The following is a 21,763-nucleotide window of genomic DNA, read 5'->3' on the forward strand; positions in this document are numbered from 1 at the left end:
ATGGGACCTCAGTACCCATAGGCTTCATTATAAAACGCAAGGGCTTGCTAGATAATTTTTTTTTTTTTTTAATTAAACTTGCTAAAATAAGCTTCACTCTTAAATGCAGTTTCAAGTGGCAAATTAATATACACCACGATTGTGAAGAAATAACTTTGACTTGATAAATACCAAACGTATCCTTTAACTGTTCACCCTACAGGCCCACCCCGCACATGTGAACCACATCTTTATACACCATGCACAACTGGCCATGTTTTTTAGTTTTAAAAAAAAAAAAAAAAAAGTTTATTTGGTTTGCATTCTGTACATGGAGCAGATAGTGTGGAGGAAGGGGTGAAGATAGGTTCTCAGTTTTCATAATTCCAGCAAGGTCCCGGTGACTACAAAAAACACATAACTGGTATTAGATGCAGCAAATTCTAGAGTTGGGTCAAAGCTTGAGTCGTCCCCGCCAGATGATCACTCTACGGAGATCTTCTTCATCTTATTGGTCATTGTGCATTAACTGGTGTTCCGGTAGAGGATACGCTAACTTCTACCGATGGAGGATGGTCTTTCTTCTGTGCTCCATAATGCAAGTGCTAGTGTTACATAGCAAGTGGTAGTGCTCATCTGGGGTTCCACACTGATCAGCATAGGACAGGTAATGAAAAATTCAAAGCCTTCTCTTTCTACTGGTGTTCCACATGGGCCAGCAAGCTGGTGTGTCTTGAGAGCTTGGTGACAGTGGTGGGGCCGGGAAAGCATTCTGCTGAGAAGCAAGCACAAGCATCACTGGGCTGGAAATACATACAGTGGTGGTGAGGAGAGTCGTATGACCAAAAGAAGGGTTGGTAAGCCCTGTATCTGAGAATCCTTAACAGGCAATATTTAAGGCAGGAAGGGAGAGGAAGGTCCTCACGTCTCAGAAGTCCCATGAGCAGCAAAGAGAAGGGAGTCTTGAAACAATGGTGTATGAAGCTTGCATAGCTGTGGTGTTACCTCAGTTGACGTGGAGGACTGATGGTTTCAGACTCAATCAGAAGGTGCAGCTCATCTCTTAGATGCACGAGGAGGTAACAGCAAGGAAGAAGATTAGTAGGAGAATTCTGAGACGAATACCGTTAGCCTGATGACAGAGCTCCCCCTAAAGTTGATGACTGTGTGGACCGTGACCATTTCCAGGTCCAGAACAACATCTTTTGGCCCGCTGAGTGGGCGCGTAAGCACCAATGTGGCACTGTAAGGACCTGTTTGCTGTGAGACAGAGAAGAGTGAAACGTTTGAGGGGATAGAAACTGTGGTGCTGCCTCCAGCAGCACGCCTGCAAATTCAGACCTCAGCAATGAGTATCAACAGGCACGTCAGCACTCATCAAAAAAAGAATATGAACAGCACCAATTTAAAGAGTTTCAAAGGGCAAGCAAACACTCCACTTCCTCCACCATTACTCTAATAACTAGGAAACGACCCGGGGGCCCGACATTCATTTAAATATCTCCCAGTGCAGTGGTCTCCAACACCATTCCTGGAGGGCTGCAGATTTTCATTCCAACCCTTTTCTTAATTGGTGTCCAGTTTTTGCTGCTAATTAGCTCCTTTTCCTTTCATTTTAATTGACTTGTTTTTTAAGATTTGTTCCCCTGAATTTCTTCATTGTTTCATTTCTTTCCTTAAATGACACCCAAACAGAAATGAAATGCTTGCTGCTGCTCTCATTGTGCAATAGCATACATTTCCAAAATTGCTGATTTTCTCTTTTCAAAAGACCTGAGCAGATCAACATTCCTGAGACCCTTATCTTTCTTTATTTTCAAATATTGTATGATGGGCACCAGTTGTTTCGGCTCATTTTGTAGCTCATTATTGTTTGGCTGCTAATTAAGGGAAAAGAAACAATGAAGGGCTTGGAGTCTTCAAGAACAAGTTGATTAAAATGAACTCAAAAGAAGCGAATTACCAGTAATAAACAAGTCCCTAATTAAGTAGATGATTAGAATGAAAACCTGCTGCCACTGCAGCCCTCCAGGACCAGAGTTGGGGACCCCAGTCCCAGTGCATTCTCCAGCACTAGCCTGACCCTACAAAAAGGCACCAAGCACCACCACTCTCAAGTATGGAAAACAAAACACAACAACTAGGAGAAAATGGCTATGCCTAAAAGAAGTTAATCTGGCCAAGGTCTCACATGAGAGGCTTATGTACTGACAAGAAAACAGCACAACATGATGGCTGCATGCAGGGCTTAGTTTCAATGTTGACCCTTGAGCCACTTTGTCATGAAAACCTCCCAGCCTGATGACCTAATGCACTTACTCTCATGTAAAACTCGCGTCCTTCATTCCCTGACTTGATCTGGAAGATGAAGTAGACTCCAGGGTAGCGGGTGGTCGCCTGCATCTGGAACACATCAAGGGGAACGGTGCGGCCGCCAGCGATGTCCATGAACTTGTAGAGCACGGTGAAGGGCTTATCCCTGCAGCCAGGATTTTCTGATTGACACATGCAACGGCTGAAGGAGGAAGAACAACTCTATGAGAATAGGCACATGAACAATGGTGTGGGCTGCACATCACAGCTAGGGGGACGATGAATATTAAACCTTTTCATTCAGGAGTTTGAGTACAGATGTCAACTGGAAAATCTACAAAAGGAAGTAGCATATGGCTGTGTCCCTCGGCATTTGCTGAGGGAGATGCTGCAGGAATATGAGCTAAGGGGACCGCACTTCGGGGGTATTCGTTAAACACAGAGATAGATGTGTCCAAATGCTTGGTGTTAAGTCAAATTTGTTCACTGAGGATGTTGGACTCCATGAAGACTGTCTTGTCACCGCTCCTGCTTGGAGGTTTAACAGACCAGTTTATAAAGAGGATGTAAGGGTGACTATCTGGGGAGGCTATAGTTATCACCATTGCTTTATACAATTGAAGATGACATCTGACTAAGCCCTTCAACTCCCACTCACCACTGCCAAGTGTGAAGTGGCTGAGAGGAGGATCTGCACCTCCAAGTCTGAGGTCATGGCTCTCTCATGGAAAGGAGTGGATTACTCTCTCCAAGTGAGAAGGGGAAAACATCCTTTAGTGGAGGAGTTCAGGTATCTCGGGATCTTGTTCATGAGTGATGGAAGAAGGGAATATGAGATCGACAAGCGGATTGGAGTGGCGGCAGTTTTTCAGCAGGCACTCTACCAGTCTACGGTGGTGAAGCGGGAACTGATTCTAGAGACAAAACTCTTGGTTTACTGGTCGATCTATTGTACTGTATATCCCTGTCCTCAACCATGATTATGAGCTGGGGGTAATGATCAAAAGAAATAGATAATTAAAATGAGGTTTCATTGCAAGGCCGCTGGGCCGACACTCCATAACAAGCTGAAAATCTCAGCAATTTGGGAGAGGTTCAGAGTAGCAGTGCTACCCCTCAGGATCAAGAGAAGCCAGTTAAGGGGATTTCGGGCTGTCCTAAGGATGCGCCCCCCCACACGGCTCTCCCTGGAGCTGGTCCAGGCACATATAAATGGCTGGAGACCCAGTGACAGACCCAGAACATGGTGAAGGGTTTAGATCTCTCAGCTGGATTAGGAACATCTGGGATTTCCCCCAACAAGAACTGGAATCTGTTGCTTGGGACAGGAACATTTGGGCTGACCTTCACTAGGGGTAGCAGTTTCAGATTATGAGATGAGATGTCCACTGGCATTAGCAACTGACCAGATCTGTGCCTGATGTTTAACACCTGATAGAGAATAAGTTGTAATTTGAGTCTGATTAAGTGAGGGCAAGAGAACCAGAGAACTTCAGAGGATAGCTCATAGTGATTCCAAACAAGTTCACTACAGGCAGGAAGGGCCGAGGAGCAGTTACATAATGTAAGTAACGCCATCTTGGCGGGCACTGCATCAGAAGTAAACTCACAAGTTAACCAGACATGGCATGTTATAGTGATAATAAAAGGAAAACTTCTACACTCTTAAAAATAAAAGTGCCAGAATGATTCTTTAGAGAGATGCCACAGGGGAACCATTTTTGGTTCCCAAAAGAGCCATCCAAATGAAATTTCAAGAAAGGACCTTGTCACGCAGGTCCACTTATGGGCATCTTCAGGGTTCTGCAGAAGTAACCCTGTCCACTGTGGAACAAGCGGAGGTGCCGTCACTAACAATCTTGTTGTTTTGCTCCACAACTTCAAAAGATAAACATCAGAAGATCCCTGACCATGCTCTGCTATGGCCTCTAGAAACTCTGCCCCTTCTGGGACGGTCACTGTATATTTGTTCTGCAGACCGCAAGTGGATGTTCATTTAGGGATCAGACTGAGAGACAGACTGAGTAACTTAACAGAATCTACCTTGTATTTAAGAGTGTATCCTACAGATGACACAGGAGGCCAACCAAATGTAGGCACTTGCCTAGGATTTTTGATCATGCGTCATAATTTTCTTAGCTGATGCCAGAGGCCTTTGTGGTAAACTACAGACAGCTCCTTCTCACTTACTTTTCCCCAAACAGAATGTATGGCTCTTCACATCTGACTGGATCCAGACACTTGTAGCCCCCCTGATAGTTGAAGCACTCCTGTGTCCGCGTACATGTGGCATTGCCCGTCTCACACTCGTTAATGTCTGGAGAGGAACAACACCAAGTCATGAAGTAGTGTGTGATGAACTGCAGAGGTGTGTGTGCCCACACATGCATACAATCCTTACCTTGGCATGTTGTCCCATCTGCCATGATGGTGTATCCAGGTGGACAGATGCAGAAGAATGATCCAGGTTGGTTGACACACTGATGCTGGCACAGTAGGTTTGAGTAACTGCATTCATCAAGATCTGGAGAAAACAAAAATGGCTGTTCAATAGGAGTAAACAATATTTAAAACGTGAGAGAGAGGGGCGCTACTCACCAGTGCACGTCAAACCATCTGATCCCAGCTCAAAGCCGGCATTACAGCGACAGATGAAGGAGCCATACGTGTTCATGCACCCATGCTCACAGGAATTTTCTCCCTCACATTCATCCACATCTGTAAAGAAGAATTTCACTTGTGATTCTCTGACACATTCAGTTCTCAGGTTGTTTAGTCTCGCGGGGCCAGGCTTGATTTTCAAGTGAGAATACACATCTGAGGACAACTTGTTAAAAAGTGTGAAGTGAGCAGCAACAGAACTCACTCCTGCAAAGGCTCTGCCCACTGGTCTTCTTCATTAAACACTTGCCCCCCACCCCCCAATTCGTCCAGTCCATGCATTTTAAACTGCCAGTGGGGTTTCAGGGACAGATAAAAAGATATTGAACAGAAAACAACTCTGAGCAAAAATAAAAGGCTAAAATTATTGTCATCAGTATAGGAGCTCAGCAGAGGTGGGTAGTAACGAGTTACATTTACTCCGTTACGTTTACTTGAGTAACTTTTTAAAAAGATTGTACTTCTATGAATAGTTTTACTGCACCATACTTTTTACTTTTACTTGAGTTCATTTGTGAAGAAGAAACGATACTCTTACTCCGCTACATTGGGCAACACTCGACTCGTTACTTTTTTCCATTTACACATTTATATACGCTATATTTTAGTCAGAGAGAAGTCGCCAGTGGATCTCCTGAATGACTGTTTCACCAATCAGGCGTCGCAACAATAATCACATGACTCCATTTCACTAATCAGACGTAACCATGCAGTCACATGACCACATACAAACTTCCTGCGTCTGCAGCCTGTGAGAGACTTTTTAGTCATACAGGGCTCCTTGATCACTGCTAAACTGTGTCACAAGAACGAGACATAAACAGATAAAGGTTTGGGGCAGCCACCCATATAATATGGTATCCTGGCTGCAAAGTCGTTTTTATCAAATACACAGCACTGATGTGCATCCAACTGAGTCCAGAACAAGACTGAGGGAAAAGGGAAAGGGGCAGGCTTTTAAAGGGCAAGACAGGAAGTGAGGTCATAAGGATCGGGCACGTGTTCTTCATTCATTGGATCGAGCCCAGACGTGACGTCAGAGGGGCCGGAGCTGGTAAGGTCTACTTCCATTGGCTCGGTCCCGGAAGTGATGTCAAGAGAGCCAGGTGGAATCTCCCGGGAATGGTCTACAGGAAAGGGAGAAAAAGAGTCTGTGCACTCTGCCACATCCCGGCAAGCCTCAGAACTGCCGACACTCAAGCCCTTTAGCTGCCTCCCATGCGCACGTGTGTGACAACGGTCACAGCTTCACTGCAGGAACCTTGACAGCCAACTCCTGCTGAAGCTTAAACATCACTTCACTGAGTGAAGAACACACACGTTTTAACCAAACAGGCACAGACAGTCAGGGTGAAGTGAGATTTCTTGGACGTGCACAAGGTGCTTGTTCTGATGTTACTGTATTGTCTATCAGCTGTGCCATTTGGAGGGCACGTGAATCTGCAGTATGAGACTGTCAGTGTACAGGAGATCTCGTCACTGTAAGTAGTCTGCACTGTTCACACATACATGTTACCTTACTGTAGGTATCGGCTTCAAAAGCTTTGTTGTGAAAAACTGAGAATTGGAACTTTGTGTTATTTGTGCATCTTTATTTTGTAAAGATGTGATTTATTTTTACTCATTTTTTATTTTGTTATTTGGAAATAGCAGAATTTGCGCATTACTTTATATTTGTCTGTCTTATTACATTTCTAAAAAATAAATCATTTATTATGATCAAACAGTTACTCAGTACTTGAGTAGTCTTTTCACCAAATACTTTTTTACTCTTACTTGAGTAATTTTTTGGATGACTACTTTTTACTTCTACTTGAGTAATATTATTTTGAACTAACGCTACTCTAACTTGAGTACAATTTTTGGCTACTCTACCCACCCCTGGAGCTCAGTAGCACAAGGTAACTTAAGCTTAATGATGATTTTTTATGTTGAAGTTAGCGATACGACAGAAGAGGCACAGGATACGCACGTAGACCACAGCAGCTACCACTCCTATGATATCTATCAGTCATTTCACTATTGCATCACTATATGACATAACAGCAGAAAATGGTGTTTAGATCAGCTTTGTGCTCTGTGGACATACAACGTGTTGAAATGCTGTGGATATTCTAGCACGTTTGCATTTCCAGTTTGACAGTAATGTTAACTTACTTTAGTTACTTGTTTAGATATGCAGTCTGAGATTATATGTTGTACACTCTTGCCATACAGGCGGAGTGGTGGCTCTGAGGCTAGGGATCTGTGCCGGTTCAATCCCATAATCACCAGAAATGACTCTACTCTGTTAGGCCCTTCAGTGATACCCTTAACCTGCATTTGCTTTGTCCTGAGTTTGATGTTAATCTGCATCCAGTCCTGCAATTTACAGGGAAAACCTGGGGGTTGGTCGCAGGACTGGCACTCCAGCCACAGTAAAAATTCTCACACTGTTCCAGTATGGTGCCAAGGTGTCACCTGCTGCCCTCTGGTCCCAGTCCAGGTGGTCTGCGGTAACACAGTGTCAATGTCAATTTATTTATATAGCACATTTAAAACAATATATGAATGCTGTGGCCAAGGTGCTTTACAATAGCAGAAGAAAAAAAAATACAACTAACAGAAATAACAAACAGTATTAAAATAAATGAACATAAATAAAATAAATCATAAATAGAAGTAATGTTACATAATCACAATGAGGAAACCATCAGTATTACTGAAGGTCATGGAATGAAGTGAATAGAAATGAGTTTTTAATCTCGTTTTGAACAGTTCAGTTGTAGACGACTCCTTTATGTGACGAGGTAAAGAGTTCCACAGGCGAGGAGCAGCAGCTGCACAAGTCCTGTCCCCCTTAGTTTTACACTTGGTACGAGGGACAACAAGAGACAACAGACCAGAAGATCTAAGCACTCTGGATGGCTGGTGTAAAACATACAATTCAGATAAATAGGCAGGAGCCGAGCACATGTAAAGATTTAAAAACTAGCAACAAGATTTTAAAATCAATTCAAAAACTGACAGGCAGCCAGTGTAAAGAAACTAATATTGGAGAAACAGAATCGACTTTCTTGCCCCAACCAGAAAGTGAGCAGCATCATTCTGGACCAACTGTAACCTGCATATCAGGGATTTGCTAATCCCAGAATACGGCAAGTTGCAGTAATCAAGGCGAAAAAAGATAAAAGCATGAGTAGCTTTCTCAAGATCCCTAGAAAATAAAAAAAAGCTTCATCTTACCTAATAGACAAAGCTGGAAAAAGCAAACTCTTGTCTACAGAATTAATCTGTTTCTCAAAAGAGAGGTTATTGTCAAAGTTAACACCAAGATTGCAGACTTGAGGTTTGCAATAGACAGAGAAAGAGCCGAGAAGTCCAAGACCAATTTGGGCTTTAGCTGATGGACCCATGATAAGCACCTCCATTTTATTTTGATTCAGATCAAGAAAATTATTAGCCATCCAGGAAATTAGTTCAAAAAGACAGTTGGGCAGTTGGTTCATTGCAGAGTTGCAGACGGGAATATAAACCTGAGTATCATCAGCATAGCAGTGAAAAGAAATGTTCAATTTCCTAAAAATAGCTCCAATAAGGTGAAGGTATATAGAGAATAAAATAGGACCCAAAATGGATCCCTGAGGAACACCACATTTAAGAGGAGCAGTAGATGATAAAGAGGAATTTAAAGTCACTGAAAAGTGTCTACCAGTTAGATATGACCTGAACCAGTTAAGAGCAGCCCCTTTGAGCCCAACAAGATGTTCAAGCCACAACAGCAATGTCTCCTGGTCAACAGTGTCAAAGGCAGCAGTCAGGTCCAGGAGGACAAGGACTGCAGCGGCACCTGAGTCAGTAATAATAGAGATGTCATTAAATACTTTCAGGACGGCCATCTCAACGCCATGATAACGCCGAAAGGCAGATTGGTAGATCTCAAATAAATTATTGGAGTTAAGGGGATCAACTAATTTATTATAAATAAGTCTTTCTAATATTTTTTTTTATTTATTTTTTATTACAATCCATACAAAGCAATCAAGTTTTTACAAAGAGAAAAATTAAGTTAAGAACAGATCGATCCCCACCCTGAGAGAGAGAGCAAGCCAAACGGCGTAAGATTTAAGGCTTGTAAACATACCTAAATTAATAAATTCTCTGTGCTTTATGAACTTATTTTAAAATATTACTGATTAGATCCTGCCATGTTTTGAAAAAAGTCTGTACGGATCCTCTAACTGAGTATTTGATTTTTCCAATTTCAAATAATATAACACATCGGTTTCCCACTGACTTAAAAGAGGAGAGTTTGGGTTCTTCCAGTTTATCAGAATAAGTCTGCGTGCCAACAGTGTAGTGAATGCGATCACAATTTGTTTGTCCTTCTCCACTTTAAACCCCTCTGGAAGAACCCCAAACACAGCTGTTAATGGGTTAGGAGGGATTGTGAGTCCAAGGCTGTCTGAGAGGTAATTAAAAATTTTGTCCAGAATAATGTTAATTTGGTGCAGGCCCAGAACATGTGACCCAGTGAGGCTGGGACTTGGTTGCAGCGTCGCAGGTTGGATCATGCCCTGGAAACATTTTGAGAGTTTTAGTCGAGACAGATGTGCTCGATATATAATTTTGAGTTGTATAATTGTATGCTTTGCATATGGAGCTCGAGTGAATTCTCTGCATTGCTACTTTCCACTCCTTTTCTGATATATTAATTGAGAGATCTTTTTCCCAGTGTCCTCTTGGATCTTTGAAAGGAAGGGATTGTAAAATGATTTTATATATTGTAGAGATGGAGTCTAACTCCTTGAGATTGAGCAATATTTTTCCCAGCATGGATGAGGGTGCAAGATGAGGAAAATCTGGAAGGTTCTGTTTAACAAAGTTCCTGATTTGAAGATAGTGAAAGAAATGTGTAGCTGGAATGTTAAATTTGGAATGTAATTGTTCATAGGATGCAAAGACGCGTTGTCTATATAAAGATCTCTAAGCAAGTTAATTCCAAATTTTTCCAGATATTAAAACTGCATATGTTTGTGAGGGTTGAAAGAGGTGGTTCTCTTGCAGGGTGCCACAGATAGAAGCTTCTCCTCTTAAAATGCTTTCTACATTGGTTCCAGATTCTAAGTGAGTGGAGCACAATTGGGTTATTAGTGTATTGCCGATAACGTGTGTTTATTGGAGCACAGAGCAAGGAATACAAAGAAGTACTGCAGGATTTTACTTCTATTGCGGTCCAGCCTGTGTATGTTCTTCTATTTGTGTCCAGGTTCTTATCGACTGTATATTTGCTGCCCAGTAATAAAACTGGAAGTTAGGTAGAGCCATGCCGCCTTCTGCCTTTTGTCTTTGTAGGGTCGCTCTTTTGATGCGTGGATGTTTTGAATTCCAAATAAATGAGGTTATTGTTGAATCTAATTGCTTAAAAATGATTTATTAATGTATATTGGGATGTTTTGAAATAAAAAAAGGAGCTTAGGAAGAATATTCATCTTAACAGTGTTAATTCTTCCAGCTAGTGTGAGATGAAGGGTTGACCATCTATGCAAGTCTTGTTTAATTTTTTCCATGCAGACGCTAAATTTTGTTGATATAGAGCTTTATGTTTACTTGTGATGTTTACCCCAGGTATTTAAACTGTTCTGCAATGATAAAAGGTAGGGTGTCTAATCTAATATTATATGCTTGAGAATTCACTGGAAAGAGTACACTTTTATTCAGATTAATTCTGAGACCAGAGAGCTTTTGAAATTCTGTGAGTGCTGCTAAGACTGCAGGCACAGAATTTTCTGGGTCCAATATACAGTACCATATCATCTGCATATAATGAGATTTTCTGTTCCAGTCCTTCTCTGCTAATCCCCTTTATCTGATCAGTATTTCGACAATGTATTGCCAGTGGTTCAATGGCAATCGCAAACAGCAGCGTGACAAGGGCATCCTTGTCTAGTGCCACGCTCTAGTTTAAAGTAGTCTGAGCAAATGTTGTTGATGCAAACTGAAGTTTCTGGGTTAGTATACAGTAATTTAATCCATGCACAAATGTTTGGGCCAAACCCAAACTTCTCCAATATAGTAAAAAGGTATTTCCATTCAATCATGTCGAATGCTTTTTCTGCATCCAATGATAATAATATTTCTGGGGTGTTTGATTTAGTTGGTGAGTATATTACATTAAACAGGCGAAGATTTGAAGATAAGTGCCGGCCCCTAATAAATCCAGTTTGGTCTTGTGATATTACCGAGGGGAGCACTTTCTCCATCCTTCTGGCTAAGATTTTAGAGAGTAAGTCTTTCTAATAATTTAGCCAGAAGTGGCAATTGGGAAATTGGGCGAAAACTGGCTAAAACTCCAGGATCTAATTCAGCCTTTTTTAGACAGGGACGCGTCACAGCATGTTTAAAAAATGAGGGCACAACCCCTTCACTAATAGAATCATTGATAATGGCTAGTAAAGATGGACCCAAAACATCAAAGGATTCCACTAAGAGGCATGGTGGTACAATATCAAGAAGTCTGAGAGTAGGTTTAAGGGTGTCAATAGTAGTTTTTAACTGTGAAAGTGAGACAAGATCAAAAGATTCCAAGACAATGCCATGATTAACAGTAGGAAGTTCATAGTCAGTTGTATCAATACCACAGCAGATTGTATCAATTTTACTGACAAAGAATGAAAGAAACTGCTCACATGAAAGAACAGTGCTATTTAATCCCATCACAGAATGAGGGTGAATGGCTGCATTATTTGAATTAAATAAGATCCTAGGATTCTTAGAATGACGGGATACTAAATCAGTGAAGTAATCATGTTTAGCTTTCTTAACTGCAACCTGGAAATTGAACGGAGAAGTCCTAAAAATCTGTTTAGAAATAATCAGTACATCTTTGTTACCCCCAACGCCGTTCTGCAGTTCGACAGGCACAGCGCAGCGATCGCGTACTTTCATTTAGCCAGGGAGCAGGTCTTACCTTATTAGAGCGTATCTTGAGCGGAGCAATTGAGTCTAAAACCGTTTTACAAGAAGAATTAAATTCTAAGACAAAATCATCAATACCATCATATTGGACATGTACATCAAGACTAGAGAATATGGTTTTAAAATTGGATATAATAGAAGAATTTACAAAGCGCATGCTCTCAACCTAATTTGGTATTCTTGGAGTAGAACATACCTTACAAGATCTTATCTTTCTTTGAGTAGAGCAGGTTTTCTACTGGTTCTGATCCAGTACCATTTTGCAAAGTCCAGAGAAGAGTAAGTAGTTAATGCTAAAAAACCAAAAGTTAAATAACAATATAAACAAATTGAAATGCTTGCTAAATGTCTGCTTGAAGATCCACAATCTCGGACAACTTAGAAATACTGTCCATGCTTTATTATAGTACTAGCAACTTGCCGCGCGCTATGCTGTGCGTTGGATGACCACAGTTGAAGGACTCCTGGTTTAAACGCGGCTGCCAGTCGTGAACTGGGTCCTTCATTGCACCACATTTATGTCTGTGAGTGGTGAGAGCGTTCACTCGGAGTGTCTTGCGAGACCGTACGTTTCTGTATATTACGGTTGTTTTGCAATTGTAAGGACCTGTCGTCGGGTGTCTCATTGGCGCGCTTTTGCCTCTTTCTTTGGCGGTCACGGCGTAATGTGTCCTCTCTCTCTGTAGGAGTTTGTCTATTATGGTTGTTTTGCAATCGTAAGGACCTCTCGTCGGGTGTCTCATTGGCACGCTTTTGCCTCTTTCTTTCGCAATCACGGCATAATCTATCTGCTCTCTGTAGGGATTTCCGTTGCCTTCGTTGTAGCGGCAGAGACGCGTCGTTGAACTAATCTGTGTGAATGCTGAGTGTCCATTTCTTGCAAGCGACTGTCACGCCTTTGCCTCTTTGCTTCGTGATCACGCTGTAATGTGTCCTCTCTCGCAGCAGCAGGTTTAGTTGCGCTTCGTTTCGGCATTGTTCCATAAGGTCTCCTCCGTACAAGTGCACATGGGTAGCTGAAGATGGAAAGGCATAGTGGGCATAGTGAAACACACAAATTGGTGACCAGGGGAACCATCTTACTCAGACTCGGGGCTCGAAATACTCAAGTGCACATGTTATTTATAATTTAATTTTTTTTTTGTTATGAACTTCCCCAAAAGAGTTGATCCCTGTAAATAGTTAATAGTATATCAACAATATAATCTGTTGTAGTACGGGCGTTAATTAGCATCACACCTCATAACCTGCATACACCACGTGTTTGGCTGTAACGCCAGAAGCGCGGTGGACACTGTAAGGGTAGGTTGTGGTTTCTGTTTCTTTCGTGATTTTTTTATTTCATTTTATTGTTTATTTAATAGGCAGAGGGGAGACGACGTTAATGTGACGCTCTGTCTATTTCTTTACTTTTGTTTTGAAAAGATTTTTGGGAACAGGAAAAATAAAAGCAAAGGGGAAAGAACGGAGGGGGGTAAGCAGGAATTCTGAGAGGGGATGGACTGGGGCTTTTCTACGGGGCGGCTATACAGCCAAAAGGAACGCGGACACGGACAAGGACACGGACACCGCGCTGGGCTTTTATTATATAGATTATATGTAAAAGAAGAAATCAAATCACACCATCCTTATGTCAGCCTCAGTTTAGAATAACAGCTAACTTCCACGATGCTAATTTCCATCATAATTTTGTACATTATCTGTTTTAGCCTTAATCATTTCCTAGTCATAGCTCATACCACACAGTGCTGGGATTAGTCTACTTACCCTTCTCTGATCTTTGTCTAGCAGTACAATATCAGATATGTATTATGGAGATCAAGGCAATACCTCCAGATGAAGCCTAACCAGTGTGTTACAAAGTTTAACAATAACCTTGCTTGAATTGTATTCAACATGAGATACCATTGTGATGCAGTGAAGATTGTACGGAGTGGGCAACAAGGCTCAGTGGGTGAGCCTGTCACTGTGCAATATGATTTCCTCCTGCCTGCTTATTCAGTTGGAGGGAAGGATGGAAATGTCCCTTTCTCTCACTTGAACAAGCTCTGAGGAGAAGTTCCAACTTAGTAACTGGAACTGACTGAGACACCCCATGAAAGAAAAGGAAATTAGTAAGGGTGAGATTCTGACTGATTCCTCATCACTGGCACAGATCCAGCCTCCAGTGTTGAAATCTTGCACCCAGTTGTTATGCATGTGATTTTACACTTCTACCGGTGTCTGTATGGGTTCTCCTCCTGGTACTCTGGTTTTCTGCCCACGTTCACAAAAAATGACTGGCAATTCCAAATTGACTTTCTGTGAGTGAGCCATGCAAAGGGCTGGCATCCCACTCAGGACCGTTTCTTGCCTCTCAACCAGTTCAGCTGGGATAGACTTCCCTACCCCCATGACCCTAAGTTGAATGTAGTGATTGTGAGAAAGTTGGACTGTGGTATGCCGGACTATGAAAACCCAACCTCATTTAAGCTCTTCTTGAAGGCTCCTATACACTATCAGGATATGGACAATGACCAGTCCACCATGACTCCTAGGTCTTCCTCAAAGTGTTTCAGACTCCCATTTTACGTTTATTTAAATGAAGTTTCATCAGCCCAAGTCTGGATTCTGTCCAGGTCCATCTATGAAGATTCTACTGACCCTTGGATCTTTGACCTTTCACCTAGTTCAAAATTTAAGAAATATGTTTATTATAAATTTTAACTGATTATTATCACATACAATTTTTATTATTTTTTTTTAACATTTATTCAGATTAAGTTTTTGTTAATATCTGTTTTTGTTTTTTAATAAAGAACATGTTGCTATTGTTATTTTTCTTTCTGTGTGTTGTTTTGAATTAGTTTATATTTTTTCAAATCATATTTTGTTTATTATGAGACACTGTTTTGTTTTTCTTGGGCATCATCATTTATAAAGAAATTTTGTTTCTAGCCTAGCTATTATGATATAGTAACTAGAAGTGTGCAACGTGTATAGAATTTGTAGTTAATTATTTACAATCTATTACAAGAATAGATATGTATGAAGCTATAACAGAATTATTAAACATAAGGAAAATGATTGAACCTAACTTGAAGCTTAAGCACATGAAGCCTCTGCCTCTTCTTAAAGAAGCCACAAATGTAATTTTTCAAGGTTAGAATGAGGTAAATGAGTAAAGAAAACCCCTCCAGAAAGCAGCGATTAACTGATAGGAAAGCCCAAACACCCCTCTTATAAAGCGATGCTAAGAATAATAGGGGATTCCGTAAAAACCCCATCTTAATGAAGCAGTGTTCAGAATAAAGGGTGAATCAAAATGAGTCAGGAATTACTGGTGCCATTAGTTGATTGGAGGAAGTAATAAAGTTCTACATATGAAGAGTCAGAGGACGTGATGTATTTGATATGGTGAAGTAACAAGAAAAGGTAGAAAATATGATGATTTGTTTAACTGATTACTCACTCGATGGACTGAGACATTTGTGCATAACTCTATACACATAAAAAAATGTTCTAAATTCTCATCTGGACTCTGTGACTGCCTTCTTTGTAGATAGAGAAGGTTTTTGTTTCCATGACACATGTGACATCACTGTCACAACAGTATCATAGTACTTCCAGTTTGTCCAAGATTGTGGATATTGAAAAACACATTTAGCAAGCATTTCAGTTAAGTTTCATGGTTATTGAACTTTTGGCTCTCAACAGTGACTTCTTGTTTTGTATGTTCTCGGACATTAAAGAATGACCTAGGAATTATTTCGGACCACAAATATGTCTAACGATTAGGAGCTTAATTTATTACTGTGGCTACATTTTCATCTCCTGCTATTTTCTCTCGCATATACTTATACTGTTGCTTCATGTTAGTAAATCATTATTATATTGTTACTCCTGCTGCAGGTTCAGATTTTTTAAATTTTTTTTCTTATTATTTAAATATTTTGTTTTTAATTTTGTTTTGGGTCTTGTTATATTTATGGAATATTGTGACTTTTATTGATATTGTGTTGTTTTGCATTAACTAATTTTCTATGCTGATTGCCCTGACTCCTATAATTAGAGCCCAAGGAGGCAGGTCCACCTCATAACTATAAATGGAGACACTGCTGTTCCTGTAGCAGCTATGTCATTGATTTAGATGACTGGACTTCTTGTTTGTGAATCTTTTTGGTTTTTCTGGATTTTAGGCCACTACTCTTGTTTAACGGTACTGTCTTTATTTAGTGATTATTTTAACTTGTTTATCCTTTTGACAAGTCTATTTTTGTTCTGGCCTTCTGTTTTTGAAATTCTTTGTTATCTTCTAAATAGCTTTCAAATGTTTAATATTTATTTTTTGAAAGTCTGAGGGTTTCTGGTTTTCTCTCTTTCCCTTTTCTGTAAATATATAAAAACCTAAGCCACATTTATTAGGCCTGTATAGGCCAGAAAGCCTGTCTGTTGAGTTTGGAGGTAGGCTTTTAGGGCCTCAGACCAGAATCACGGGTGGTCTGGCCCCCTGTGTAGATTTTTGGAGGCCCGCTTCCTTTTCTGTGATTATTTATGGAAGGAATCATAACATAGGCACAACAGGGAAGGACTCTATAATTCTTTTAGTATGATTCTTCCATTTCATTCCATATAATAAAATATTGGCCTGTAGCATTTTGCTATTAAAACCACAACTTTATTCAGGAAAGGCCTTGAGGTGGACACTTCAGATCCTGGTCAGATGCGGACATTTGTTTTGCTAAAAACAGACAAAGTAAAACAATGAGACAGATAGACAGACTCACTATCCAGAAATTCTAATATATTTATACACCCAGTTATCTCTTAATAGCCCCCCAGAAAACCAATAATGACATCAATTTCTGGTTATGAGTGTGCCTCCCACTCAAGCGCCAATGGAGCCATGTCAAAAAGAAATGATAAACATGACAAACAATAACCAAAAGCATATTAAATATAAAAAATAAAACAGTATAAACATAGTGACACCTCAGCTTGAGCACAGAAGCTAGACTGTGTCATGAGCGTCCATCATGACCCTAAATCCAACTCATGAATGGCACAGAAAACGTGGAACTTCTTATTACCTTGACAGGACCTTCCATCAGGATTCAGAATGAAGCCAGGGTTACAGGTGCAGGAGTAGGAGCCAGGGATGTTGGCACACAGCTGATGGCAGTACCCATAACGGCACTCATCAATATCTGAAATGAAAAGAGAGTAGCAATGACTGCCAACAAAAGCACTTGAAGTATTGCAAGTACTGCATCCCCTGCCATATATAAGTCTGGATTATAAAGTGTTTATTAGCAGCATGTCCATTTTTTCTTAAGCATTATCAGTTTTTACAATTGTGGCAAATCTGAACATCCAATATATCTGCAATTTAGTTTTCGAACAGAAAATGAAGATAACCGAGAGGTTATGAAGATAACCAAAAGAACAGTCTGTAAACAATGAGAGTTCAAAGCTATTAAGGATTATTGTGAGCTCAGCTAAACTAGGAGATGATGAGTTGTGGTCCGAACAAACAACTGTCAGAATACCCTAAAAAACAAACAAAACTGAGAAACGAGAAAAAAAACGGGCAGATGAACTCCAAAGTCAACTGCAGAAAAGGATGCAACCAGAACACAAATCCTACCCTCCTAGGGCAACTTGTCTGATAAATAACAATGAAAGATTTTAACATCCACCAGTGGATAAGTAAAGGTATAATCACCACCATATTTAATTTGTCACTTCTTACAACATCGTCAGCATGACAATCTTGGTTACGAGATCAACTAGTTAGGTGTTGTGTGAACAAAGAAAAATAAAAACAGTAACGAAAATGTCACAAACACCAAAAAAGACAAAACTGCCTGATTAAATCAGACAAACACTACAAAAGCCAGAAATAAGAATTTAAAAACAATTTGTAAAATGTAAGCCAAGTTTTGTAGTCAAAAGAGACAAAAAGAATCGAAATCTATCTAGTGTCTTTTCCCAACGTGAACCTAACGATGAGAGCATTCATTTTTATAGTAACTTGTAACACCTTATAACAACTTTCATTAATGAGTGAGCATCAGACATATATGATGCTTCTTCATAGCTTTACACAGAGCTGGTAAAAGCTCATTTAAGGCTCCAGGGTGGGGATGGTGGCCCTCAGTATCCATAGTGCGTAGTCAGTATTAGACTTCGACAGACGTTTTGTGTACCCAGAGGTTTCCTTTGGTTACATAAATGGCACTCCTCTGTGTACACCCCTTTACCTTTCCTCTATGGTGCCCAAACAGTTTTAGTAAACTTCGACAACCAGGGCGTGGGAATCCCAGGAGGTCCTACTTGGTGTTCAGAGCGTGTGACCCTTATATAATGGCCACCGCTCTGTGCAAATAATGAGGACTTTACAGAGTGAGCACAACTTGGTGTTCAGCACACGTGCCTCTATTGGAGTGACCAGCTCAGGCTGTAATCACCATTCCATACTTTTTGGCAAAATGCTGCCAATGTCGCCTCTACCTAAATCTGCCACTGGCTTTACACATCATTTATTTATTAGTTCAACACTCAGAGCACAGGATCACATTATTACTAGCATGTGAAACACACAGGAATTGACTTACCGTATATACTCACGGATAAGTTCTCCTACGAATAAGTAGGTACTTGATTTTAATCGTATAATTTCTTGTATTTTATAATGTCGGTCAAATGCGGAAAACTCACGCTATTGGCCCAAGAGATTATGATATTCTAACGCCCCCTTTTTTTCTATGTGGGTGTGGCAATGCGCTGTATCAGCATGTGCTCCTAACCTCTCTCTCTCTCTCTATTGTGCCTACGTGACCACATAGTAATACCCAAACTATTCTGATGCAACGTTTGCACTGATTTGTGATGCGTCCCACACCCTCATACGCCGTTATCATAAGAGCATCCCTTATCTACGATGGAGCATTCGTTTTTAAATTAAACGTCGTTGAAGTAGCAAAAGAAATTGGTAACTGCACTGCTGCAACAAAATTTGATACGTCTGAGAAACTGGTGCGAGATTGGAGGAGACAAGAATGAATTGCCGCATATTTGAACGGGCGTAAAAGTCTGGGTTTGATTTTATGATCAATTTTTCGGGTTTCAAGACCCACCATATACGTGAGTATATACAGTAGGTGCAAATATGAAGTACAAGACATTACCAACTCAAAACAGCGCAATTACAACCCACCATTAACCTAACACGGTGCAAGCCACTACACAAATCAATTTCTTGAACAAAACATTTTCAGACTTCAATAGTTAAATGAAATAAATAAAAAACTACAAAAAATAATATAATTATCAAATAGTACAAGTTGAGCAAGTAGGAAGTATTTATGAATGGACAAACAGCACAGTTTCCAGTTTTTTTTTGCAAAAACAGTTAGGAGTGACCCTATGTAAGTTTATTTAGGACCTGAATACTTTGAGGAAAGAAACTGTGGAGATGGCATGTAGTTTGGGTCACAACAGAGCTGTACCACCTCATTAATGGCAAGTTAATGAACTGATGGCTGCTAATCAGCTGCAGTCTTTCCTGCTCTTTTTCACTCAATGTTGGGAGACAACAGCCAATCATTTTCTCAGCTGAACAAATCACCTGCTGCAACCGACTCTTAGAAAGAGAGAAGGCAGAAGGAAACCAAACGGTGATAGAGATGGTCACAATATTCGCAATGATGGCCGAGTTAAAATTTAACAATATCTGCCTTGATATGCTAAGCTTTTTTACCTGGCAAAAGAAGAACAATTTCTGCCTGGCTTTCTTGATGATGGAGGTGATGTGCATATATCGTTTGTGTGTGAGTTAGTAGACGTACATAGTAAAGAACTTAGTATTCATCAGCCCATGATAATACAATAAATAAATGTGTCATTAAACTCCTGTCTGTTCTTTCACTCCATCGGTTAGCGATGTAAAAGGGAAGGGAGAGGAACTGCTGAATGACAGTCCCTGCCATTGTGGTAAATGTAAGAGATTTGATGCATTCTGGTAAAGTCCACATACTGTAATATAAACTGGGAAAATAGTGTCATCTAGAACTAATACAATGAAACGCACAGAAACTTACCATTGTGATCTGCCTCCCAGCTGCTATCGGGGCAACCGCCTCATCCTAGCTGAAAATATGCACACTTCCAACAAAATATATTTTTTTTCCCCCAATTGAGATCTTTATTTAAAAACTAACTGACAGGCAGACACATGCAGAATTAACGCATTGAAATACTTCCACACAGGAGCTAAATGTCTTTCTTCTTGTGTGATTGGAACAGATTACATTTGACAAGTGACAAGCAATTTATTTCACTACCTTTTTTTCCAGAGCTGTGTGTCACTATAAATTCAGTTTTACGTGAATTGTTTCACTCCCCACTAGCGGTGATCATAAGAAAACCCAACTAGAAGATGGCGATGACCGCATGCAAAACAAACACAATGACATCATCAAGATTAAAAAAATAACAATAAAGTGGATTCAGAAAGTATTCAGACCCCTTCACTTTCTGCACATTTTGTTATGTTGTAGCCTTGTGCTAAAATCATGTAATTAAATTTTTTTCCCCTACATGGAAGAAAAAGTAGAAGAAGAAAAAAAAAACAGTCAATATCCCAAAATGACAAAGTGGAAACAGGATTGTAAAAACGGGGTCACACAATCTGTAAACAGACACTGTACACCTGGTGGTCCTCTCAGTGGTGACGCCTGTTGGTAAGTGACATTTTCCAGAGTAGGCAAACGGAAGTGTCCAGAAATCAGCTGATCGGGATGGCCCCTCGGTGGTGGCCGTCAGAGTGGTCTGCGGGACAAGAACTAGAATGGCGGGCCTGCAAGAGTCAAGTCGTTTGTCTTACCAAGGCACTGTCCCTCTACCAGCCAGTAGCCGTCTGTGCAGGAGCAGGTGTAGCCACCCTCCGTGTTGATGCAGATCTGCGTGGGGTTGCACTGGTGGCTGTTGGCTACACACTCATCAATATCTGAAAGACAAGAGCACATCTTTCACAGAAGGAAGATAACCTATATGAAAGAGAAATCAACAAAAGTCTATGGCCAAAAAAGAAGTTCTTTCATTTACCAAATCGTAAATAGAAACCAAAATGTGTAATGAGAGAACAAAGCTAAAGAAAATTAAGCAAAGTGCACACCACTTATAAAAGTATTTTTATTCAGCTCTGGTAGGAGTGCACGGTGTTGACCTTTAAAACTGTTGCATTGATGACAACCCGTGCCATGCACGCCCAGTTGGTAACCATGGCAACCAGCTTGACACAAATTTCACAAAATGGCATTTATGCTGAGTCACGAGAGACAGGAAAAAGAAATTGTAAATTACTGGGAAAATGAAAAGTCAAAATGACAAACTGTTGTGATGTGAGATTTTACATATAACTTGATAAATGTTTTGTATGTCTTTATTTATAATTTAGGCAAACCAATGTAATTTAGTGGTACCTTGGTGAGAGGCATTCTTGTTTATCCCCCCATGTTTACGACTTTTCTTTGTAATTTTACGACAGGATTTGGGGGATGTGTCTTAAACCAGTTTGATGAGGATTTCTTTGCTAAAGTCTTTTCCCCATCCCCCACACAAAGCCAGGTTAGTGTAATATATGGTCTTCTGGGGGGCAGGAGATAAGATGTTCTATTTCACCCATTGGTCTGAGGTATGGCTGTTTGGAATTAGCTTGTCTCAGAGGCCTTCAAGTACCATGATGTCCTATTGGTTCTAGGAATTGGAGAGAACATCTATAAATTTGCTTGCTCAACCACATTCTCTCTCTCTAACTGACCCACATATGAAGAAGCATCTCTCTTGCTAACCTGTGATGATGAAGACAACA

At 40.4% G+C, this 21,763-nt stretch overlaps 1 protein-coding gene across 1 annotated transcript in view; it reads right to left on the reverse strand.

Moving 5' to 3' along the window:
- Positions 1–253: 253 nt before the first annotated feature.
- The window catches only part of fbln5 (fibulin 5), a 31,488-nt gene continuing 9,978 nt past the window's right edge, over positions 254–21,763 (reverse strand). The window contains exons 4-10 of the mRNA XM_039741515.1: positions 20,777–20,899; positions 16,980–17,096; positions 4,891–5,010; positions 4,694–4,816; positions 4,483–4,609; positions 2,299–2,494; positions 254–1,239 (exon numbers count right to left, since the gene is read on the reverse strand). Of these exons, the coding sequence (XP_039597449.1) occupies positions 1,078–1,239; positions 2,299–2,494; positions 4,483–4,609; positions 4,694–4,816; positions 4,891–5,010; positions 16,980–17,096; positions 20,777–20,899 (968 nt within the window). The 3' untranslated portion in view covers positions 254–1,077. The remainder of the gene's footprint in view (positions 1,240–2,298; positions 2,495–4,482; positions 4,610–4,693; positions 4,817–4,890; positions 5,011–16,979; positions 17,097–20,776; positions 20,900–21,763) is intronic.

Source organism: Polypterus senegalus, chromosome 18 (assembly GCF_016835505.1).
Source record: "Polypterus senegalus isolate Bchr_013 chromosome 18, ASM1683550v1, whole genome shotgun sequence".
Lineage (NCBI taxonomy): Eukaryota > Metazoa > Chordata > Cladistia > Polypteriformes > Polypteridae > Polypterus > Polypterus senegalus.